The sequence below is a fragment of the Camelina sativa genome, chromosome 3, assembly GCF_000633955.1.
Source record: "Camelina sativa cultivar DH55 chromosome 3, Cs, whole genome shotgun sequence".
In the NCBI taxonomy this organism is placed as follows: Eukaryota; Viridiplantae; Streptophyta; class Magnoliopsida; order Brassicales; family Brassicaceae; genus Camelina; species Camelina sativa.
In genome coordinates, this window is record NC_025687.1 from 4,907,101 (window position 1) to 4,932,355 (window position 25,255).

General features: G+C 36.9%; 6 protein-coding genes and 1 long non-coding RNA gene across 8 annotated transcripts; 4 read left to right on the forward strand and 3 right to left on the reverse strand.

Annotated features, from left to right (window-relative positions):
* LOC104769760 lies at nucleotides 510-1,201 on the reverse strand. Its single transcript, XM_010494047.2, has one exon. The coding sequence runs from the start codon at nucleotides 935-937 to the stop codon at nucleotides 695-697; it is 243 nt and encodes an 80-aa protein (XP_010492349.1). The 5' UTR covers nucleotides 938-1,201; the 3' UTR covers nucleotides 510-694.
* On the forward strand, nucleotides 2,240-4,809 carry LOC104769772. 2 transcript variants are annotated; one of them, XM_010494059.2, is made up of 2 exons: nucleotides 2,240-2,687; nucleotides 4,363-4,809. In XM_010494059.2, exons 1-2 carry the CDS (start codon nucleotides 2,361-2,363, stop codon nucleotides 4,537-4,539), a joined length of 504 nt encoding a protein of 167 aa, XP_010492361.1. In that variant the 5' UTR covers nucleotides 2,240-2,360; the 3' UTR covers nucleotides 4,540-4,809. The 2 variants fall into 2 exon arrangements, with proteins under 2 accessions (XP_010492361.1, XP_010492368.1); XM_010494066.2 differs by lacking the exon at nucleotides 4,363-4,809 and adding an exon at nucleotides 3,034-3,385.
* On the forward strand, nucleotides 5,821-6,858 carry LOC104769785. Its single transcript, XM_010494079.2, has one exon. The coding sequence runs from the start codon at nucleotides 5,951-5,953 to the stop codon at nucleotides 6,761-6,763; it is 813 nt and encodes a 270-aa protein (XP_010492381.1). The 5' UTR covers nucleotides 5,821-5,950; the 3' UTR covers nucleotides 6,764-6,858.
* Nucleotides 11,828-16,302, forward strand: LOC104769791 (protein STRUBBELIG-like). The gene is made up of 16 exons (XM_010494091.1): nucleotides 11,828-12,243; nucleotides 12,637-12,766; nucleotides 12,865-12,936; nucleotides 13,092-13,157; nucleotides 13,259-13,330; nucleotides 13,414-13,485; nucleotides 13,569-13,640; nucleotides 13,727-13,792; nucleotides 13,891-13,956; nucleotides 14,037-14,530; nucleotides 14,631-14,989; nucleotides 15,071-15,342; nucleotides 15,420-15,558; nucleotides 15,647-15,762; nucleotides 15,884-16,040; nucleotides 16,121-16,302. The coding sequence occupies exons 1-16, from the start codon at nucleotides 12,153-12,155 to the stop codon at nucleotides 16,181-16,183; spliced, it is 2,307 nt and encodes a 768-aa protein (XP_010492393.1). The 5' UTR covers nucleotides 11,828-12,152; the 3' UTR covers nucleotides 16,184-16,302.
* Nucleotides 17,002-17,411, forward strand: LOC104769803. Its single transcript, XR_764436.2, has 3 exons — nucleotides 17,002-17,059; nucleotides 17,170-17,240; nucleotides 17,322-17,411. It is a non-coding gene; the product is annotated as an uncharacterized LOC104769803 (long non-coding RNA).
* Nucleotides 20,571-21,589, reverse strand: LOC104778673. Its single transcript, XM_010503122.1, has 2 exons — nucleotides 20,969-21,589; nucleotides 20,571-20,888 (listed from the first exon to the last, which is right to left on the reverse strand). The coding sequence occupies exons 1-2, from the start codon at nucleotides 21,587-21,589 to the stop codon at nucleotides 20,571-20,573; spliced, it is 939 nt and encodes a 312-aa protein (XP_010501424.1).
* Nucleotides 22,685-24,433, reverse strand: LOC104778675. Its single transcript, XM_010503123.1, has 4 exons — nucleotides 23,855-24,433; nucleotides 23,171-23,740; nucleotides 22,845-23,066; nucleotides 22,685-22,750 (listed from the first exon to the last, which is right to left on the reverse strand). Exons 1-4 carry the CDS (start codon nucleotides 24,431-24,433, stop codon nucleotides 22,685-22,687), a joined length of 1,437 nt encoding a protein of 478 aa, XP_010501425.1.

A 25,255-nucleotide genomic window follows, 5' to 3' on the forward strand; every position in this document is an offset into this window, starting at 1 on the left:
AAAAAAAAAAAAAAAAAAAAACTAATTTGTCCAAATGGAATATATCATGTTTTAAAAGAATGTTAGGTGCGAGTCAATAGTGTTTCTAGCTAGTTTTTACTTCAAGAAGGTGATTTGTGGATAAACATAAAATTTGAGGTGATTTGATCTTAACTAATTATAGTATCATGCATTCATCTAACGAATTTCAAAGCATTTTTCCAGAGCATAACTAGACTTAAAACGAGATTTATAATTCTTACACACAAAAACGCAATCATATGTAGTTGTTTATCATCATAATGGTCAATATATAGTTAATTTACTTCTTACTATTCTTTTTGAACGTTGGAACTTACACAGGGATTAGTACCAAAAATGTGTTAATGGTTTTAAATAACCATGTCTCGTTGTTTTTCAAAGTGGTCAATATAAGTAATTACGGTCTCTACATTGGAATATACACAACGCTAAGCACCAAAAAAGTGTGTTACCAAAACAAAAACGATTTTTAGAAGCTTGATTCGAAATGAGAAGAACTAATAATTCGTCGAGATAATAGATTTCGACCTTTTTGCAGTACACGGATACAAAAGATTTAAGTTTGGAAGAAACAAAAATATTCTAACAGACAAATAAAGAAAGAAAGAAGAAATAACATGCATTTGATGGAGAGAAAGGGAATAAGAGAGAGAGAGAGGGGGATTTGACAAGGTCAAAATTTGACATAAGCAACATAAATCAAAGTGATTCTGTGGAGTTTATTAGAGTCGCCGGAGAATCTCTGAGGATTCTCGACTCCGTCGTCAAAGTTCAAGGCGTAACTCCAAGGATCATACTGAAACATGGTTTGATTCTTCTTCTTCTTCTTCGTCGTCTTCTTCACCGCGGCTTTCACCTTCCGGAACATCTTTTTCCGGTACTGATTCACCGCCTCGAATCTATCCTCTAACCTCATTGTTTTTAAACTCAGCAAGTCCAAATTCTTGATCAAAAGCTATGTATAAAAAAGGTGTTTTTGGAGAAGAAGGGAAGAGAGGTTGGATACAAGGAAAAAGTGAGCAGCTTTTTGATGTATTTGGGAGTTGAATACGTGGGAGGAATTTACAATGGGGGTCACGAGAAAGAGATATAACAGAGGAAGAGGAAGAAGAAGAAGAAACTTTGGGCAGAGTGCCTCTCAAAACATCATTTTCGGATACTCTGTTTCTCCTTTTTTTATTATTTTATTGATCAACTGTTTGGTCTTTGTCTGCTGCTATCTTAACGAATCAATAATATTCTTTTCTTTTTTTTTTCCTTTGAAATTTTTTTTTTTAATAACTTCAAAAAAGTGTAAATAAATCCACAATCTTGTGTAAAATACTTATTAAAAAAGTTCAAATTTTAGTGATTGACTCATTTTGAAATTTGAAATCAGAATTTTGACAAATAAATCGGCTATACTAAAATTTCGTTTGCTGTTGAGATCATTTTTTTTTCTTTTTACTGTTTCTAAACACACACACACACACACACACAAAAACTATAGATATACTTCGTTTCTTTTAGATTTTATTAATACCAAGAATTAAAAGAGTTATTATTGGTATTAGTGTTTTAGGTTCATCTTTACAATGTTTGAAATAAGAGATTCAAAAGACTATACTTGTCTTGTAAAGTCTTTACACGTGTATTTTGATTTTTTATTAAAGGTCTTCTTTATACGTGTATTGTATTTTTACTCGATATCTATGTCTATAATAACAGTTTGACATCAACATCTATTGCATGTTTTGATATCAAGTTTGGGATTAAATGACTTCACGATGAGTTGTATAATGGGTCGTCGACAAGATGACCTTGTAATGTAAAGTGTTGATGTTTTATGTGGAAATGTTTTTTATTAGCGTTAATTTAGTAAAAAAAAATAACCCAAAATGTTCACTTTATACAGACCCTGTAGTGTGTGTGTGTGTATACTTCAGGATTAACCAATTATGTTAACTAAAAAATAATGATCGAGTCACGCCTGTCTTTAATAGGTAACAAAGTGTTCGTCATGGCTCAAAATAAAAGCTCAAAGATTCTCTTAATTACTTTACTTAACAAAAAAAATCACACTCGTATTCCCTTTGTAAGTTTTTTTTTTCTTTTTTTTTTTCTTTCGAGAAAAGCTGTGCAATAAAGGACAACATGTGTGTCCCCGAAAAGTTACAATTTTTTTATTTATTTTTCAAACTTTTCTCTTAAAATCCCAAAACTTTCACTTTCTCACATATTAGCCCCACTTGCTTCCTCTCTTGCTTCTTCCTTCTTCTTTATTCATCTCTCTTTCTCTCTCTGTTTCACAGCTATTACGAAGCACATTGAAGCTTCTTCAGCTCTCTTTTTACACATAAATGAGAGACCTTTCGCATCTAAAGACGAGCTTGAACAATCAATGGCCACCTATTGGAGCTCCGATGAATCTCCGGCGAGAAGAGCCGTGGAAATCTCAATTCGACGACTCAGTTAACGCTGTCTCCTTTGGTTTCGTTGCTACAGCTATTCTCATCTCTATGTTCCTCGTTATGGCTATCTTCGAGAGACTGATTCGTACCACCACCACTACTACTGCAACTACTACTAACTCAGATTCCTCTTCAAGTCGGGTCCTTCCGGGTATGGATCCTCGGGTCGGGTTTCACAACGGTTCTGCAACTAAACTCGGTTACCAATCTCCCCAGGCAAGTCTTTTCACTTTATATTCTCTTGTCTTAATAAATTTTCAGCGAATAAATTTCGTAAAACACACAAATTCCTTAATTTTCGCATTATTGTCTACTTGCTTAGTACTTAATTACTGTTTATAAATAATGTTGACTAATTTAGAGATTTCGTTCTTCTTTCGGAATCTGATGTTTGACACTTTTGATGAACTAAAGTAATACACTTAAATTATTATTTTTTTTGTTAATTTTTCTAATTATGTGTTTAATGAAGCAAAATTTGTTATGAAAAAGTTTTAGTCTTTGGATTAATATTTTGGTAATTTTTAATATTTGATGTGAACACGTCCATTTCCAAAAGCAGAAGAAGAAGAAGAAGAAGAAGAAGAAGAAAACATCATTGGGGTTTTTGATTCTGTGTACTATTTTGAGTATTGAAATAGACCCAACATTGCACATGCTTTTACATCATCAACATTTAAAGATGTCTCATAAGCTTCCTCTCACTCACTCACACATGCACACACTGTAGAGACTAGAGTGTATGTATATGTATGTATAAATGGTGATGCATTCATTGATCTCTTTCGTCATTCAGAATCTCTCTGTTTTTTTTTCTCCTTGTTAATAATGAATGACCAAGGAGACAAGAAAGAAGTATGTAATAAAGTTTGTTTGTTGAAGAAGATTGATTCGTTTGTAAGTATTGATGTCGACGCCTATAATACTAACTATGCGTGTTGTAGATTGAAGACGATTTCTAAACGTCAAATTTCTGATACCATGTGTGACTGACATTTCCTAGGAACACAAATGGCCCCACATGTTTTCTTGAAACCTAACACTATTCCTATTCTGGAGTCTATTCTTGTTTTTCATCTTCTTGAGTAGGTTGCTTTACATAGTTTCATGGATGTTGTAAAGTTTGCTTGTTTCTGATCTCATATAACACCACTAGAGATAGGATAGATTGATCTGTCGAGGACTATTGATATTTCAATCTATATGTGAACTTGAATGTAATTTAGAGATTCTTGGAGACTTCTCTGTCTCTTTTAGTCCTAAACATTAGCTCAAGTTTGGTTACAAATGTCCATTGAATCCCACTAAAGATATAAACTTGAATGTAATTTAGAGATTCTTGGAGACTTCTCTGTCTCTTTTAGTACTAAACATTAGCTCAAGTTTGGTTACAAATGTCCACTGAATCCCACTAAAGACATAAACTTGAATGTAATGGGTTTCGAACTTGAAATTAAGTTCTTCTTCCTTAATGAAGCGGATCTTGATTATTGAGATGCTCTTTTGTATACATTATTTTCTTGTTAGAAATAGTCATTTTGATTAATAGACTGACTGGCATAAATAGATTGATTGTAGATGGATATGGAACAAACCATGTGATTAAAAGAGTAGATAGACGCATTCAAAAACATGGGAGGACCCATAAATGGTAAACTTAAGACCAAAATGTGTTTGCCCTTTTCTTCATTCTAACCTGAGTTGCTGTTGGGGAACAATGACACATGTTTAGATCTGTCATTGTCTTCTCCCACTCAAAATTCTCATTTGCTTGTGTGTTTTGTTGGCTAATCAAACAAGAATCATTTTGAGAATCTTTGCTTCTTCTATCTGTTGGATATATTTTGTGTTGTTCTTATGTATCTGATTTTTTAATTTGTTTTCCTTGCAGATGACTATTTACTCAAACGGTGTATCAGTATTGATGCCAGGAGATGATATCCCTACGTTCATCGCTCATCCAGCACCAGTGCCAGTGCCTTGTCCTCCTCAACAAATCTCACAGTCTCAGCATCAATCTAGCTCATCAAGAGACTCCTCCAATTCAAACTCCATTCAAGAATGTTGAAGACTGTTTATTTATCTCCATCACCATTCACCATTGGCTTATTTAACATTCGAGCGACCAACCACATTGAGTTGAGTTGAGTTTGGCATCGGATGTTTTTGTTTCCTCGTATTGTTTTTTTTTTCTCTCCCGGTGATTTCGCTACATTGATTGGGTTCGGGGAGATTTTTTTTATCCGCATTTTGTGTAAATAGCATTAGGATAAAAAACTGGGTTATGCCCTTTAGTTCAAAAGCCTTAAGCATATATTCAAGGTTTGACTTGGCTTTATCTTGTTTCTCTGTCTTTCTTTGTTTTGTTTTTTTTGCTTGTTAAATGACTTAGTAGTTACTGAGAAGAAAAGCTAAGAGAGATCGTTCGTGCGGTGCTGCTTTAGAATTCCAGTATTTTCCAGTGTGGGGTTTTGAAACGAGATAGATTTCGAACTAGGTGAAATCTTCATGTAAGTGAGTGAAGAATCTGAAATTTTGTTGGAATTTGAAATGCAGACATAACTCTTTTGTTGTGTAGTCACTAGTCAATGTGAATATCCACTGTTATGTAAATGATATATACATTTTTTTTTCTTTTCGTCTAGTCATGTTAAATTGGTAATTCTGTCATATGTTGGACAATTGTTTTCCGGAACAGTTGACTTATACTAGTGTTTGGCTTATTTGAATATTGAGAGTGCACGTATATATTTGCGTCAAAAAATGAAATGTATCTCGATATTTCATGAACAAAATACTTCTATAATTCTATTTATCCGTAGCATTCAGCCATTCGCTTACGATTTTGTACCTTTTTTCAAATGTCATATGTAAAACCCCATGTAACTGTAGATAGCATTATTCGAAATGAAACAAGTCATAATAAAATCTTTAATGCTTTGCATGGCGGTATGTTAATGTACTCGGAATCGGAATGACAGCAGTATTTTACGAGCATAACACTCATACTTACTGGTAATTTTTCTTAGTTTACTTCAAGTTGTTGTGCTGTTAAAGACTTAGCCCATTTGGTACAACAACTTATGACAAAAAAAACCTAATTATTTTTGCTCTTCAAAAAACCTCAATTAGACATTTTAAATTATTTTTAGAAAATCTACTAATTTATTACATGTGCTAGAGAATAATCTAGAGTTAAATATGCATTTTCAGGTTATAACTATTTCTTTGTCGTAAAACATTATTGGTTTCACTGTTATGAATAAATAAATACTGTAACAACAACTTTGGTGAAAGTTAGTTTGTCACAACTAGTCACTCTAGATTAATCTAAAATATGAATGCCAATAAATACCCAAAAAATATCTCTCTCACTTCACATTCACTCTGCTCTCTGCTCTGCTGCCATCATCACACAGCACCAGAAAAAGAGTTACTAAAATCTCATTGTTTCCACTTGAACGACACCGTTCTTTGTTATGGGTTGTTGCCTCAGCTCCGCCACCACCGACCAGAAAGATGAACTCGTCTCCGGCAAGAACACCGCACCACCTCCATCCGTTGTCGATGAAGAGACGGTAGTCAAAGAAGTCTTGTCCGAAACCACATTACTCACTTTCTCTGAGGACAATTCGACGGTGGAGAAGACAAAGTCGTCGATAAAGATTCAAGAAGACGAGGAGAAGAAGAAACCCGGAATTGTCGTAGACGACGTAGCTACAGAACCGGTTATGACCAAGCCCGGTTCTGTTGAACCGGAGAAGGGATCAGACGTATGTAGTAGTTTGAGCGAGAGTTTGCTTTCGATCGTGAAGAAGTACGACGAGGAAGAAGTGAAGCAGATGAAACCTCAGGGAGGAGTTAGACAGAGATCTCCGGCGAAATCTCGGAACCGGGTCATGGTTGGTTATCCGACCCGGAGAACTGATATGTCTCCTCTTAAGAGAAAAACCGAAGGAGAAGAAGAAGCTGGCTCGGTGAGGCTGGTTCCTTCTGGTACGTGCAAGAGAGATCCGACTGAAAGATCCGAGAGAAGGTCCAGGTCGCCGGCGCTAAACAGATCCGTCGTGATGGGACCAACTCTGAGTCAACAGAGTACGGAGAGTTGTGTAGCAACGAGGAAAATAAGCCAGTCTCCGGGTCGGGTCAGACCCGGTTTGAATAAGAACGTGTCGGAGCAAGATTGTAGTCATCATCACAAGTGGCCCGGTTCTGTCGGGAATTACAATTCTGCCCCAAGCGACACGTTTGAGAACCCTCTTGTTTCACTAGAGTGTTTCATCTTTCTATGAGAGAATAATTTTTAATTCGGTAGGATAATATTCTCTAATTATCGCCGGAATTTATAATTTTCAGAAAACTTATCTATTCAGTTTTACTTCACATGCTTCGCCAGTGCCAAGGATCTTGTTTCGTTGTGTCTTGCAAAATGTTTTCTGTTTTTATTGATATTAAAAAAAAGAGAAATTATTATATGATGTGTGAGTAGGGGCGGCAAAAGATTTGCTTCTGTGACATCAATTATATTTTTTTCCTGACAGTCAAAAATCAGACGCAAGCAAAGTCACGTAACTTTGACTCCCAAAAAAAGTTACCATACACTACTAAATTCAATTAGACTATGATCGTTTGAACCAACAACAAATGTCAAATAATGTATAATGAATATTTGAGTTTTCATCATATAAGATTCTTAACAGGCTAGACTGATTACTTTAGCATAGTAGTGTCAGTATTTCTTGTGTTATCACTTATCATCTAGAAGAACTAATCCACGGTTTGAATACGTTGTGCGACTTAATTATAGGATTTAATAAAAAAAATTAACATAAGAGTTCTTTATTCCAATCAAAATATAGTTCTCTTCATTTATATATTGTTCTAAGAATTGTTGATTCATGAGTATATATAGGGTGTAAATCTATTGTTGGGATAGCACAAGAAGGAGGCATGGGTACATACTTGGGTCTCCTTGAGAAGATTTATGGGTCAAAGGCACAAGTCTTTGCATTCGTGAGGGATAGACTCCATAAGAAGGTAAACTTATGGACTTCCAAATTTCTATCCAAGGGAGGCAAGGAAGTCCTGATCAAATCAGTGGCGCAAGCAATTCCGACATATGTAATGTCGTGTTTTCTCTTACCAAAAGCTATATGCTCAAAACTAACTAGCGCAATAGCCAATTTCTGGTGGAGCAATAAAGCAGACAGTAAAGGACTACACTGGATATCATGGAAGCAATTGTGTACTCAACTTTCGGAAGGTGGGCTAGGCTTTAGAACACTAGAAGAATTTAATCTTGCCCTTTTGACAAAGCAACTATGGAGATTGCTGAGATATCCAGATTCCCTTCTTAGCCGAGTTCTAAAAGGGAGATACTTTCGATATTGTAGTCCATTAGAGATACAAGTATCAAATCGACCTTCGTATGGCTGGAGGAGCATGTTGGCAGCAAAGCAGGTTCTTTCGTACGGAATTCGTAAGACCATAAGCTCGGGTTTTAATACGTGCATCTGGACTGAACCATGGATCCCAGATACGCCAGCACGGCCACCCCAAAGTTTAACTAGTGAGAGAAATCCTTTGATTTGTGTTAACACCTTGATAGATTTCAACACAAAAAAGTGGAAAATTGAACGTCTTCGGGAACTCTTCCCCCCGAAAGAAATTACCCTTATTTTGGGGATTAAACCGAGCTTGAATGCCTCGAGGGACGGCTATTCTTGGACTCTGACAAAGTCTGGAAATTATACCGTTAAATCTGGATACGAAGCCGCGAGAGCTATCTCTCGCCCTGCTTGCGACCTCCCTTCTCAGGGACCTAGTGTTACGACACTTAAGGCGCAAGCATGGAAGTTAAAAACATCACGGAAGCTTAAGCATTTCGTTTGGCAATGTGTGACTGGGTGCTTGGCAACATGTCAACGCCTGCATTATCGCCATATTGGTAGAGATAAAGATTGTCCTAGATGTGGAGCGGAGGAGGAAACTATAAACCATATGCTATTTGAATGCCCCCCAGCACGTCAAGTATGGGCTTTATCGACAATCCCTTCCCATCCTATGGTGTTCCCTTCATCTTCCCTATATAGCAACCTCGATTTTCTATATGGGCGTGGCAGAGACTCTGGTGCAACTGATCAAAACTTGAGAATGTTCCCGTGGATGATGTGGTACATTTGGAAGGCAAGAAATAAGAAAGTGTTTGAAAATATCTCTGAATCTCCGCAAGATACACTGGAGAAAGCTATCCAAGAAGAAGAAGTTTGGAGAAGAGCAAATAACAGAGACTTAGCACCAGCGGTAGTAGAAGCATGCATACCTTCGATCCCAATTCCTCAAGAATCCCTTGTATGCTTTATAGATGGATCTTGGCATACAGAGGTGGATAGGAGTGGGCATGGCTGGATTGCGTCTATCGGTGATAGAATCCTGCACATGGGGCTAAAAGGATCGCGCAGAAGCTTATCCCCATTACATGCAGAGTTAGATACCCTTATTTGGGCTATGGAGTGCTTATTAGCGTTGGACTTGGATAAAGCCCTTTTTGCTACGGATTGTTCAGACCTCCTAAGGATGACGTCTAATATCGAGGATTGGCCGACCTTTTCATCAGAATTGAAGGATTTTATTCATTTCAGAGATAGATTTGCTAATTTTAGTATTAGATATATTTCCCGAGAGGATAATATCCGTGCCGATAAACTTGCGAAATGTGCAAGAGCACGAGGTTTCTGTTTTTCCCATGTAAGCTCGTCGGTACCTAATTGGCTCTCTTTCGAAGAAAGTCATCTCCGATAATTTAATATATGGGGTTTGATCGTTAAAAAAAAAAATATAGGGTTTAAAAACTATATTGTGTATAAAATAATTATTAGGTTTTGCATGAACCGTTTAATAGGTTCTATTTTGTGTATAAACTAGTGTTATTACAGCATTACTTTAAATATCATACAAACTCTTCATCTTAATTCGTTTCTCTCCTGTAAAACAAAATTGGGATCCTTACCTTTTGGTATTAAAGTAATTATTTTCTTCTATGAAGTTCGATTGTGTGTGTTTGTCTGGTAAATCATTCAAACTTTTTTTTTTTCATAGCAATTTTCTTTATTATTATTATTTTTTTTAACTTTTCTAGGCTCATCTTTTGGAGAGAGCATTGTAAAAGATTTGATTTTTTAACGCTTTCTTGCTTGTCTTTTTGCACCCCACATCACGTTAACTAATTTATTGGATGAACTTGTTGAATAATTCCCGGCGAGAAATATATATAAAGATAAGAAGGTTTCTTTACCGTTAATTCTCTAGAAAGTTTCTGTGTCACATGCACTTGTGCATATTGAGAAATGAACATAGAATAAGACTACCAATAATTCAATATGACTACCAATAACTTAATACTTACTTAGGTTTATTTATTTGAAGATGGAAAGATTTATAACGGATACATAGTTGGTAGGTCTTAAAATGCTGGGACGATGTAAAAACCAAAAAATTTGAAACCAAAATTAATTTAAATAAATAAAACATTCGTTCTTTACGCTCCTTGGATCCTCTGGTCTAACAGGTGACCATATAATAAAGTATCGCTGCATTTTTTTTTAATTTTAGTTTCGCCTTTTTGGGTAACGAGAGACCATGTTAAAAAATTATAAAGCCTAACTTTACCATATCTATATTTTTGCATAAACACTTTTTTTAAAGAGACCAATAGTTTGAATGCACTCTAACACATCTTCCATACTCGTAACTAGTTCTGGTAAGGATACAAGTGCTACAATCATTATTCGCATATTAAACATAAAGTTTGTATTTATTATTGATTTAAGTATTGATCTATAACTCCATAATGCAATAATCGATTTGGGTTGTTAACCGATCTTTAAAGTACCTTAATTAAAGTGAATCCAAATTTGTTGTCAAATATGGTCTTGGTTTGACTTCGGTTATGTTTTGTTGGTTGATCTAACCGTAGTTAATTATTACTGCGCTTCAAACATCTTTGATTATTATATATAGAAAATAAGTTAATCTCAAATGGAGATAAATAAACCAAATTTACTAATTTAGTCGGTGTTTTGATTCAGTTAAGTATATTATAGTTCATATATGATACTGGATAGTTTTCTTCATAGATTAGTAAGCCCTTGCAAATTTGCAATCTCATTGCGTAATAAGGCCTGTCAGATCTATCGTTTTACCATAACATTATCAACCAATTTTGGCCCATATTTTGTTTTCCTAGCCCATTAGAATTGTGGTGTTTTGTTTGCTTAGTACACAGTGTCAAGAAGCATATAGTGAAGGTGTGTTAGGCTTAAATTACTTCTACCATTCTAATGTTTTGTAGTCAGAAGTATTATTGTCCGTATACCATAATTGATAGAGTTGGGAACCTCACAAAATAGAGAAAAAAAAAACATAAAAAGTTATTAGAACTTGAACTCACCAACCATGTTTATTCTTTCTTGATCAGTTGATCATTCGATTTGATTTTGCACTTATTATTATTCGGGTCATTAATAGTTCATGTGAATATCAGCTGTAATAATCACATATGATATCAAAATTACTCTCATCTCAAATTATTATTATTGAATTGGTCACAAATCCTCCATCACATCGACCAACAATTGGTTTTACAAATTAAAATATGTATTCCAAAAAAAATTGATAAATAGTGATTGTTAGTTGTAACTGTACACACAAAAAAAACAGAATTCTTTAATATAAAAACAAAAAGTGTAATCATAAATTTACCTTCATATTTTCTCTTAAAGTTTTAACACAATATTCATAATTTCAGTTTAAGTCATTAATACAATAACTATTAAGCTTTAACCTTAGACATTGTAACTTTCCAAGTAATTTAACTGTTACATCATTGCCCCATACATTGTGTTTTGGTGTCAGAATCTTTAGAAAATGAAATTAAAAACCCAACTAAAACAATCTCACAAATTCAACATTTAACACATCTTTTCACCACTAACCTACAAAAGAGCAAAAATGAACGTGGGATGAAAATGATGATAATTTTGACCTGGTAGGGTCTCTCACTTCTCTTCTTCCATTAAAGAAGTCGCAGAGCTTTTTCTTCACTTCAACTGTTTTTTTGGCCCATCTCACTGAATTAAGTGGTGAAATCTGATATTGCATTACTTGGATTTTAATAGGTGAAGTAACGAAAATAGAATTAATCTGCAATATTCACTTCTTTGTACCTGATGGCATTAGAAAAATATCCAAAATAAAATACGTGAAAGGAAACTATAGTTAGATGAAGCAAAGCGACAATTAAACAAAAAACATTAAAGAGAGACAAGTCTTGGCAAGTTTCTCTGTTTCACACTTTGAGACGAAACCTTGGAAGGCTTAAACTGAGAAAAACAAAGCCGTTGGCTTTTGTAAGCCGCTCGTTCTTCGAGACAAAACACACTACACTACACTACACTACATTACTCTCTCTCTCTCTCTCTCTCACTCATCTCTTTCCTCTTTCTTTCTCTCTCCTTAAAATCCGACGAAATTATGATTCACTTTACCTTTTAATCAGGAATATCCCTGTTTTCACCCTTCTTCTTCCTGGGGTTTGCTTCACATTCTTCGTTTTCTTGGAAACAAACAGTCTAATCCCAAGTTCAAAGGTTTTTTCCCATCTTCAGTAAAGAGGCTAAAGTTATGAGCTTTACAAGATGGGAAGTGTTCTTTGTTCTCTCTGTTTTGGCCTTGACAATGCCGTTCTCAGCTGGAGTCACTAATCTACGAGATGGTAATAATCTCTCTCTGCCAAGTCTTCATTTTTGGTGGTTTTGCTTGGTCTCCTTGTCTAGATTTTGACTTATATCAAGTGAACATGACTTTTATCAGTTTTAGGGTAAAACTAGGTTAACAATAGAGCTGTCTAGGAAGCTCTAGATTGTATCAGTCTGCGGAGTGAGGAGGCTAATCTCAAAAACCCTAAAGTTTTGGTGTTTGACACTTAAGCTCTTTTTAGGGTTTTAGTTCAAGACCTAGAAGTTTGTTCTTCATTAAATGGTTATCTTCAGAAAGATTCCTTAATATAAATGGTTATCTTCAGAAAGATTCCTTAATATCTAGAGTAAATTGTGTGAGGTTAATTAATTATATTGTGATGGATTTGTTTGTTGTTTAAACGCTGCAGTTTCGGCGATTAATAACTTGTACATCACTTTGGGAGCACCATCTCTATCTAAGTGGCTTGCTTTTGGAGGAGACCCTTGTGGAGAAAAGTGGCAAGGTGTGGTTTGTGACTCCTCAAACATCACAGAAATGTATACTTCCTCTTCTTTTCTTGCAGCTCTTTGTTATGGTTTGCTTTTAGAGTCACCAATTCAGGTTCTGACCAGGTGATTATTGTTGTTGGCTGCAGAAGGATACCAGGCATGAAGGTTGGTGGAGGCTTAAGTGATACTTTGGCTGATTTTTCATCTATTCAAGTGATGTAAGCAAAGCTTCTTGTCTTGTTTTGTGTCATCTTCATGTTTCTTTTAAAGCTTCTTGCTATATAAAGAACATACAAGATTTTACCATTGGCTGTAGTAGGCTATTTAAGGTTTGGTTATAATCTCTTTCTCTCTTCCTTGTTTGAATGGACAGGGACTTCAGTAGCAATCATATATCAGGGACAATTCCGCAGGCTTTGCCTTCTTCTATCCGAAACCTGTGCGTTTGAGAATTGACTATGTTTATGGCAATACTTATGTATGAACAGTTTAAAAACAGTTAAAAGACACTCCATTTTTGGTTTCATTTTCTTGTTTCAGATCTCTCTCGGGCAATCGTTTCACTGGAAATATTCCCTTTACACTATCATTTCTATCCGATTTGTCTGAACTGTAAGTCTTTGTTAAAGAAGATACTGTTTCTCACATCTGCGATCTTTCCTTTGTTTAAAGCAGTCTCATTCTTTTCCCTTCAGGTTGCTGGGAAACAATATTCTATCAGGAGAGATACCAGATTACTTTCAGCAGTTATCAAAACTGACAAAACTGTATGGTTTTCTCCTCTCTTTAGTCTCATTTTCTTTCCTCCCCTTTGGGGTCTTTCACTTACGCGTTTAGTTTCTAAATGCAGGGACTTATCGTCTAACATATTGACCGGGCATTTACCATCCTCCATGGGAGACTTAGCATCTCTTAAGATATTGTAAGTGCACATACTTTAGAATATGAAACTGTATAAAAAGATTGTTACCATATATTGCTTTTATATCTAATGTGGTTGGACTGCAGGCATTTGCAGGACAACAAGCTCACCGGAACACTTGAAGTTATAGAGGACCTTTTCTTGACTGATTTGTAATCTTTTTGTCACCTTGCCTACTCTTTGTACTTACTCTCCAACCATAAAGCCAACTTCAGTAACTCATTATGTTTTTTACATATCTTTGATTCAGGAATGTAGAAAACAACTTATTCTCAGGACCTATACCGCCAAATCTATTGAAAATTCCAAATTTCAAGTAAGTATATTTAAAGCAAAAGCTGTTTTTAAATTTCCTTTCCATTAGCCATTCAAATTTCATATTCACTATAACTGCAGAAAAGATGGAACACCGTTCAATACATCGATTATAACCCCACCGCCTCCGCCTGTAGTTGATCCACCTCCCGCTACTCACCATGCTCCTCCTATTAACCGTGTCCCTCCTATTTCCGGTGTTCATCCTGCTCCTTTTGCTCCATTTGCTCCACTGCAGCCACAACAACCACCACCATCACCACCTTTGGTTTGGTCACCGCCTTCTGATAATGGAGGAGGAGGAGGAGATCCCTGGAACTCCGGTTCAGGGCAACCTACCTTGCAGATATCACCTCCTTCAGGTTCAGGATCAGGAAAATTCTGGTCCACGCAAAGAATCATCCTAGTCATTTCTTCTGTCGCCATAATTGTTCTTGTATCGGGTTTGTGTGTTACACTATGGAGATGTTGCAGAAGTAAACTATCTAACCGATATTACAGTAAAGCTCGTAAAGATTTACCACGACCATACTTCAATAAACCTCCATCTCAACCAACCCCCACTCTGGGAAAAGGTACACTGATTCTTTTCTTTCCACAAAAAAAAAAAAAACTTGTGAGTTGTCTCATTAGCTATTCACAATAATGCTGCTGGTGTTTTCTTTTGTTATACAGTTTCTCGGGAGCCCATGGTTAAGCCTTACGATGGATATGGAACTGCAGACAGAAAATACGGGTATCCTATGCCAGCACGAGCTGAAGAGAGCCGGAGAGCAATGCCTCCTACTTCATACTATAATAAGGATGTTAATACACTGCATAAACCGCTACAACAACCACCTAGACAGTTCCAGTCCAGTGATGCTGCTTCAAAGAGAGCGGCTCATTTTCCCCCGGGTTTAAATACTTCATCTTCTGCTACTGTTTTCACCATTGCTTCACTTCAGCAATACACGAATAACTTTTCAGAAGAGAACATTATTGGGGAAGGGTCGATTGGTAATGTTTACAGAGCCGAGCTTCGTCATGGAAAGGTGTAACACTTTCCTCTTATCTATCATTTGGTTTTACAATGTTGCTGTGCATTCTTCTTATTTACTTCTTGATATCTGTAGTTTCTTGCGGTGAAGAAGCTGAGCAATACCATCAACAGAACGCAGAGTGATGGTGATTTTCTCAATTTAGTCTCCAATGTGTTGAAGCTTAAACGCGGTCCTATATTGGAGCTTCTTGGTTACTGTAACGAGTTTGGTCAAAGGCTACTTGTGTATGAGTACTGTCCTAACGGATCAATTCAAGATGCACTACATTTGGATCGAAAGTTGCACAAGAAGCTCACTTGGAATGTGCGTATAAATGTTGCGTTAGGAGCTTCAAAGGCATTGCAGTAAGTAAAAAACGAACCTCAAAATGTTATGCCAATCGATATTTGGAACATGTAGGATCTTAAGAGTTTGGTTTCAGGTTTCTTCACGAGGTATGTCAACCGCCGGTTGTACACCAGAATTTCAAGTCTTCCAAGGTTCTCCTTGATGGAAAGCTCTCAGTACGTGTTGCAGACAGCGGTTTGGCTTATATGTTACCACCACGCCCAACGAGTCAGGTAATTTTTCAAGATGTTTTTTTGAAGATTTTGAATCCTGACATGGATGTGATGTAAGGGCAAATGATGTTTGCTTGTAAAATTGTAGATGGCGGGCTATGCCGCTCCTGAGGTTGAGTATGGGAGCTACACTTGTCAGAGCGATGTATATAGCCTCGGGGTTGTGATGTTAGAACTGCTCACCGGACGCAGACCATTTGACAGGTTTTTACACTCTAGAGAGACAACAAATTAATGGAACCCAAAAAAGATTCTAAATACAGAAGAGAACATGTTTCACTTATACTAACGGAATGCAAAACGCTGGTTCACTGGTTGTTTGCAGGACAAGGCCTAGGGGACATCAGACACTAGCTCAGTGGGCAATTCCTCGGCTTCATGATATCGATGCCTTGACAAGAATGGTTGATCCGTCGCTACACGGAGCATATCCAATGAAGTCCTTGTCACGTTTTGCAGATATCATATCACGTTCACTGCAGGTAAAGTTCACCAAACTAAATGAGATTATAATTTAACTAAACCCTTTTGACTTCTTTGCCTGATGCTTTTTTGTCTGTAGATGGAACCGGGATTTAGGCCGCCGATATCAGAAATTGTCCAAGATCTTCAACATATGATCTAAGATACATTCTTACCCTAGCATGATATGAAATGTTTTTTATCCAAGCTTTGTAAAACGTTTATTTTCTTTTGAATATAAATTAACATAAAATCCAAAAAAAAAAAAACATTCTTAGGCTACGACCAATATTTTATTATCAGATTCTTGTTCTTATGGCATCAACATCATCTTTAATCGCACAACCTATTTCTTTTGTAATATAAAAACACTTGTGTTTGGTGGCTGTATGGAAATGAGTTATGGGGGTCATCATGCATGTACATAGGGGTGTCAATTGGGCCTTAGGCCCGCAGGCATGGCCCGTTAGGTATCATAGCGGGTCGGGCATGGGCCCTTAATTTCATGCCCAAAAATTGGCGGGTCTCGCGGGCATAGCCCGTTTGGTTTGCGGGTCAAATGGATTTTGTCCGCTCACGCCCGCGGTCATGCGGGTGGTCCGCGAAATTGCCAACATCGCAAAGTTCGCCTTAGAGAGAGGAGGAAAGTCAAGGAGAACAGAGGAGATTCTTTTGCTTACTGAAGCAATTCTTTTGCTGCTGCTGAAGCAATTCTTTTGTTGGCCTTTGAGACACCGATTGGCAATCGATTTTGCTAGCCTTTGAGACACCGATTTTGCTGCTTACTGAAGCAATTCTTTTGCTGCTGCTGAAGCAATTCTTTTGCTAGCCTTTGAAACACCGACCGATTGCTGCTGCGAATCAAAGGTGATTTTTTTTTCTTTTACAAGTTTGGTAACTAGATTTGAGCTCTACTCAAATTTCTATCTAAATTTATTATCTATGGCTCGCTCTCATGAGTCACTTGCAGGGTATCTTCGATGTATAGATGTGGAAGCTTGCATCGTTTTGGCCACTGTTCTTGACATCATTGTGAGAGGTATCGTAACTATAATCGTTCATGTTCTTGAGTTGCTGTTGAGTTACAAGAGTGAATATGGAAAGTTGGAAACAATCAGATTTTGATTTTGTTTGTCTCCTATTTTGCAGCTATCGCCGAGTACAAGCATTCTTGTTGGTTTGAAAAGTTGACTGAGGAGAAGAGAAACGTGTATGTAGAGGTGTGTTCCTGCAGTTCGTCATTTCTGTATAATGTTGTGTTACTCTTGTCCACAATGTGTGCTGAACGTTTTTGGTTGCAGGTTATTAGAGGTGGTAGAAGAGTCAGGGCTTCTATCTATGATATTGTTGTCGGCGATGTTATACCCCTCAAGAATGGTTTTCAGGTAAGCATCACACTTTTAACAGAAATATTTCTTTGGCTTGTCTGTCTTGAACTTCAAAATTTCTATGATTTGTGGCTATCGTTTTGGCTATTGTTCTCTATTGGTTTAATACTTTCAGTTTACTATTTATTTGATTTAAATTTCAGTTTAAACATTTTCATTTGTTGTTTATGGTTCTACTTTGGTTTAATACTTTTAGTTTACTCTGCCTTTCCCTCCGTACGTACACTCACTATACACCATTCTCTCTCCCTAGTCTCCACTCACCAACCAAAACCTCTCTGCTCCGTATTGTTTTGACACCAGCGGTGATGTTCTTGAGAAGAAGAGATGCCCGCGGGCATGCCCGTTAGTCCGCAAAGGTATGCGGAGCGGGCATGGGCATTGATATTTCGCCCGCCGCCCGTGGCGGACATGCCCGCAGCGGATCACTGAAAATACGGGACCGTCACAGTCGGCCCGTTCGGGCGCGGGCATGCCCGTTTGACACCCCTACATGTACATTAGGATTTCCAACCCACTCACTGGGTAAGCATTATACATCATATCTGGTCGTCGTCTGTTTAGATAATGTTATTATTTTGAAATGATATCCTTAAAATCAAGCAAAAACATATTTAGACTCAAAATTAGGATACGTTACGGTTGAATAACAGTGGCTTGTACTTGGTGGTACGCAATAAAAGAAAAGGTAACCAATACAACTGCCACTCCAAAATGTACAAAATATTAAAATTGGAATCAAGCAGATCAACAGAAGCATGGAATGATGTCTTAGACTTTCTCTTCTTTCGTTTTTTTTTTGGGAGTAAGCTCTCAAAAACTGTGTTCAGTGCAGTGGAAGTCACGAATGAGGCTCTCAACAGTCTGATAATTAGGGTTGGGCATTCGGGTAACCCGTTCGGGTTCGGGTATTACCCNGATTCGGGTAAATGGGTTTAGAAAAATAGAATCCATTGGGTATTTTTAGATATATGGGTTCGGTTTGGTTTGGGTACTATCGGATTCGGGTCGGTTTGGGTTACAAATTTTAGAGCCCGATTAGTACCCAAACTACCGGGTACCCGAAAAAATATAATTAAATTTAAATAAATCTAGTTAAATTTTGACTTACATAACAAAATATTTTTGATATTTTGATTATTTTTGATATTTAGGTATAAAACTAAATCAAATATTCAAAATTATAATCATAATTTTGGGGTAATTGCATTATATTAATGATAAATATTATAAATATGTTTATATGTTCGGGTTTAATGGGTACCCAAACGGGTACCGGGTATTACCCGACCCTAACCCGAACCCACGGGTATTAGAAAATAGAATCCAATAGGGTTTTATAGGCAAACCCGTACCCAATCCGAACCCGGTTTTTCGGGTCGGGTTCCGGATTGGATATTCGGATACAGTTTTTATGCCCAGGCCTACTGATAATCAACGCAGTTAACTAAAAAACACAAATATAATGAAAGAAAAAATTAAAAATACCGACAGATATGAAAGATGATTTAAATCCCGTCTCTCTGTTCATCCATTTACCAGGCTTTATATAGCCAAAAGAGATACATAGCAGTTCCGCATAATCTGGGATACAAAAAAACAATATACACGAGTTGATCTAAGTAGTTGTAATAAGAATGTTCCTATATACTATCAAGATATACATACCTCTGTTTTGCTAATGTTAATAACTTGCTCCCTCTATATCATCAAAGCCCATGTTATTGGACCTTGTCACATATTTATTTGACATTCCGGTTGTTTTTAATTGAGAAACTTTGGTGAAAGCAGCACGACACGTTTAAAGAATAAAATGTTCAAACTGGTTAGAACTAAGAAGTAAATGTTACAGTTTATTAAAAACCAAGTAAAAAACATTCATCAACATTTAGTATTACAAATTTAGGAATCTAAGACAAACAAAAACAATAGCTCCATGTGTCTGGTGGGCTTGGCCCATTTTGGGATTTTATCTAATAAAAAAATTGCTTTATAACCCCATCAATTCGCTTCTCTCGCTCTCGCTCTTTCTCACTCTCACCAAACTTGGTCCGACCACGATGACCAGATTTTGCTGGAAAACTTTGCACTTTATATCCGGGTAAAGTGGGAAACTTTGCAACAGATCTTGGGGAATATACGGTCAAGAAGAATGTGTTGAGAGATTTAGAATTCTTTCTGTTTCTCGTAAAATCGGCATACATTCTTCTTCTTCCCAACCGTATCTTCCCCCAAGCATCTGTTTCAAGCTTCCCACTTTTTTCCCGATATAAAAGACTCTGTTTTGTTCTTGTGGAAAATAGTCTCGATCTTTTACGGTTTTAACTTCAAAGACTGTCTTCTGTTCTTGATTTTGTGGAAAAATCTCGATCTTGACTTTGTTTGTTTGAAGGTAATATTCACAGATTCATACACAGAGATTGCTATCTGTTTGCCATGAATTTGCCAAATGTTTGTTCTGTTCTGCAGATGTGTATACGGTTGAAAAACAAAGGCTTATACTTGATAGCAAATCATAAAACAAAATGTAACTAATTCAACTGCCACTCCCAAATAACAAAATCTTAAAACTGGAATCAAGCAGATCAACAGAAGCATGGAATAATGCCTTAGACTTTCTCTTGTTTCGGTTTCTTTGGGAGTAAGCTCTCAAAAACTGTGTTCAAGGCATTGGAAGTCACCATTGAGGCTCTCAACAGTCTGATAGCCTGTAATAATGTCATAAACAAAGGAGTTAACCAAAGCACGAATATAATTGTATAGAACATTTCTACATACTGACTGATACATACCTCTGCTTTGCTAATGTTAATTACTTCCTCCTCTATATCATCCAAGTCCATCTTCCTCTTCTTCAGTGTGTGGATGGTCGATGATAAGTCCATAGGTGTGATGGTAAGATCATCAGTGACCATAAACGTTGTGCCTCTCTTCAAAAACCCACTATACACTCGACATTCAAAAGCTTTCTCACATCTTGGATCCATCGATTTAAAAGTGTATGCACAGTTTTTTATAGATACTGATAAATCCCTATCGCGTTCCGCATAACAAACATCAAGCAGAGGTTGCTGGCAACTATAATGCCACGGAAGCATACATTTGTTGTTCAATAAATTACTCCTTTCAATAGAGCTCAAGCTCTTGAAGCTTTCACACAAGTTATTGATGCATCCTACCTAGCACAAGATGGCTTCCAGCTAATTTCCATGCAGAATTCAGAGGAAGAACCAGGAAAGTAAAAAGAAGATCAACAAAGTCTTTTTCACTTTCAATATAGAGAACCTTCTTGTCCAGTTTACTGGTGAACACACTGACAGACATTACTTTGTTTGACTGAACTGCGCCTCCAGATTTTTCTGACACAGCTAGACTTTGCATGTTAAGCACCTTTGAAATGACACATGATCTCTGTTTCTTTAAGAACACGTCGGTCAAGGGAGTATCCGAAGAGAATAATCTCTGCAGTAGAGCTAGTACCTGAATGTTTCATAAATAAGAGAGAAATTAAGTTTCAGGTAATGGCATGTCAAGGAAAAAATTCAATTATAAGATGGTACATTTTGGTGATCAACTTCTACATGCAGCTGATCAACATCAGAATAGCCTGACACTTTGAGTGTCTTCAGGGTATGAATTATAGAAGTAAATCCCACTTTCAGATTGTCAGTAATGGTGAATAAGGGCTTGTGGCTGACAAATATTTCCTCATATGCTACACCGTATAATGGTTTAAACTCCTTCGTCATCACTTCTCCACAATCATAACATTTTGAGGAACAAAAGTTACTATACCACCGATGTTCTTTCGGGCACATATAGTACTTGAGAACTTCAATATCAGCTATGTTAAGCTTAAGTCCTTTACGTAGATTCTCCATCGCGCTTCTCGGATACAAAAGCATATCCTTGCAAGCTTCCGTCATGAAATTAGCGGTGCCCATATCAAGAACCCTTTTGTAGAGATTGTTGAAACAGCCTATCATAGTGGCCTCAGATATTTGATTCTTCTGATATTTCTCAATCAATCTCACAACATTACCCATAGGTACTGTCAGAAAACTGAAGAGAACATCGACAAATTCCTTACCAGACTCAGCCAGGACCACCTTGTTCTTCTTTTTGTCCACAAGAAGCTTCAGACTAAACACTGGCTTCTCTGAATTTTCAGCTCCAGCCATTGAAGATCCGCAAAGGAAAAAAGCGAGAGAACAAAAAAATAAAGTTCAGTGTTTCAAGTTTTGAATCTTCTGATGCAAGAATTTTCCTTTATTTCTTTGAATTATGCAGAGTTGCAGACACAGAACCAGAAGTTATATAATACTTTGAACTCTTCCCCTGACTCTGCATCGCTTGATATTACCTGTAAACCAAGTAAATTACATTCAATTGGTTAATTGCACATACGTTATGGGACTTGTATCAACGGATGATTTGAGTTCCCAAGGTTACAGTCTTTCAAAAAGTTTTTTGGCTTTTGCTAGTGACAATGAATAAAGAGTAGAAAGTGATTTAAGACATCAAAACCTTTTGACATTCCAAAATATAGCTGTTTGAAACACTCGCTAATCTTAGATAAGTAATTAGGGTAGATTCGTTTTATTACCCTTTAATCTTAGATAAGTAATATTACTACTTCACAGATTAAAAGTCACAATCTTCCAAAAAGGTTGTAATAATCAATCTCCCCATTCCTTATACTCAAAAGTTTAGCAACACTGTCAAAAATCAACATTATTATGCCTTTGGGAATTGTTATACAGAATTTTTAACAAAATCATTTATCTTCTTCTTTCAAATCCAGAAAAAAAAACAGAGAAAATTTAGCAATTACTGTATTACTGATCATATAAGCCATAATTATTCTTGAACTGATATGAAATGAATTCCCGGAAATGCATATGGAAACTGAAAACTAGATTTGACTAACGCAGCAAAACCCCAAAAGCTTCTAACTCGTCAAGAAGTGAGAGAGTGAGAAACCAATGGTTACAAGAACCTAAGGCATGTCTTCAAGATCAACGTGCCCGGCAAATTCGACGCGCGGCNATGTATGTTGCCCCTCTCTTCACAAAGCCACTACTAACCGGTACCGTGGGTTCAACAACAAAGTCAGTTTTTGGTTCCATTTCACTCAATAGACTAATACCCTGCATTAGTGTAAGCTTCAATATTAATTCATTTGAGCACAACATATATCAGGAAACATAGGTAACCACGGTTGCTATTTAGAATAGTAATATATATAACATACCTGTGAATTGGTAATGTCGAATTCAGAGTCNGAGAGCGGTGGTCAAGGGAGTGGATGTCACCAATGAAGCTTTTAGCAAACTAATAGCCTGCATTACAGTATGAATCAACAGAATTAACTGAAAAAACAGAAGAGAAAGTTGTGAAAATTCATAAGTTTTGTTGAACAATCGAGATGCATACCTCTGCTTTCCTGATGTTAATTACGTGTTCCTCCATATCATCCAAGTTTGTGTCCAACTCCTTCAGTAAGGAAATAGCTGACCATGAGTTTGCAGCTGTGATGGTAAGATCATCTGAGATCATGTATGTTGCCCCTCTCTTCACAAAGCCACTACTAACCGGTACCGTGGGTTCAACAACAAAGTCAGTTTTTGGTTCCATTTCACTCAATAGACTAATACCCTGCATTAGTGTAAGCTTCAATATTAATTCATTTGAGCACAACATATATCAGGAAACATAGGTAACCACGGTTGCTATTTAGAATAGTAATATATATAACATACCTGTGAATTGGTAATGTCGAATTCAGAGTCCTTGAAATCATCCAAGTCCACGCCCAACTTCTTCATTATGCAATTAGTAAGATCCTCTGAGATAATGTGTGTTTCCCCTCTTTTAACAATCCGAGGTATCGATTGAGAATTAGCATCATTGTTTTGATAACATACACCTAGCAACGATTTCTCCAATCTATATTGCCAAGGAAGCATTGCATTTCCTCTGCTAGAGCTCAAACTCTTCATACTTTTACAAAAGTTGCCAATGCATCCTAGTTCGATATTATTGCCTCCAGTTATTTCCCATACAGACTCCAAAGGGATAGCCAGGAAACTGAAAAGTAGATCCACAAAGTCTTGTCCGCTTTCAGCATAAAGAACCTTCATGTCCTGCTTCATAACAAATACACTGAGTGACACAACTTCATCTGCCTTTTCTTCATCTCCATCTTGCACAAATGTAGTTGGCAATGGCATGTCATGCGGCCTTGTCATACCACAAGAGCTATTTTTCTTCAAGAAAACATCAGTCAAAGGAGTTTCTGAAGAGAACAAGCAACTGAGCAGAGATAGAACCTGGATTCAAATATTTAAATTTCATAAATCTTATAGCAAATTAACCAGGACCAAAGTAATGGCATGCATATATATAATAGAGCGATTCCCAAAAATAAAAATAAATGTAGTTACCTGTTTGTGGTGAACATCTGCGTACTGTAGCTTCAACTTATCAAAACTAGTATAACCGAGTCTCAAAAGTGTCCTCCTGGCGAGAATAATAGACGCAAATTCCACTTCCATGTTTTCTGTAATGTGGAAAGATGTCTTCTCGCTGGCAAATATTTCATCACAACCACTTTCATGACGTTCTTTAATGTACTGGGTACCATCATCATCATCATCATCATCATCATCATCATCAACATCATATATGTTAAGCTTAAGCCGTCTGCATTGCTTCTCTTTCACATACCTCGGATATAAAAGCATATCCTTACAAGCTTCACTCTTGAAATCATGGATGCCTAGATTAGATACACTGCTGAAGAGATTGTTAAAACAGCCTATATCATGAGGCTTCTCATTCAGCTTATGCCCCTCCATCAATCGCACGATAGCACCCATTGGCAGCGCCAGAAAACGAAAGAGCACATCAACAAAACCCTTACCTGCCTCAGCCAACACAACCTTGTTCTTCTCCGTGTCGACTAGAAGTTTCAGCCTTAATCTTGGACCCTCTGAGGAGTAGGTATAGTCAAAACGAGCCATTGATAATGTCACCCCAAAAACGTTCCGAGATCTGTAGATACAGAGAAAGAGAATTAGAAGTAAGCACACAAATAAGAGTAAACCACGTCAAGCTCTGTTGTAATCGTGTCTATAACTAGTTCCTTTATTGTTGGGATTGCGATCCCACTATACTACACGTGCATCTCTCTCTATGTATATATATCTCGATCTGTAATCTTCTTTTCTCTATCAGCAATGAAATATACCTTTACTAGAGTTATGCTTCATTCACACGACATGATGTGAGAGAATTGCAATGGGAAGAATTTTTTTAACGCACGCTTATATTTATAAAGGGATGAGTAATTAACCTAGTTTCCTAAACTAGAGGTTCTCGATGAAAGAATCGATCGTAATGATGGAAAGTATCGAATAGTTATGGAAAATGTATAATTTTACTTATGGAAAGATACATTCGACAAGTAATGAGAGATCTAGAGAATTAAATGTTTTATTTAGTTCCTCTCATGCCGTCAAGAGATAAGTATTTTTGGAGAGAGAGAAAGAGAGAGCAATTCTGATGGAGGAGGCAGAGAAGCGAGTGGTGATTGCATCCTCAACACGACGAAAGAGAAAGAGAAGAACAATTAAAAGAAGAAGAAGAAGAAGAAACGAGAAGCCAGTGACTGCTCCATCATCTTTGCCAATCGACGTTGTTGAGGAAATCTTCTTGCGGTTTCCGGTGAAAGCACTATTCCGACTTAAGTCTCTCTCGAAACAATGGAGATCGACCATCGGGTCTCGCTCTTTTGCAGAGAGACACTTGGAGATAGCCGAACGATCACGCGTGGATCATCCTAG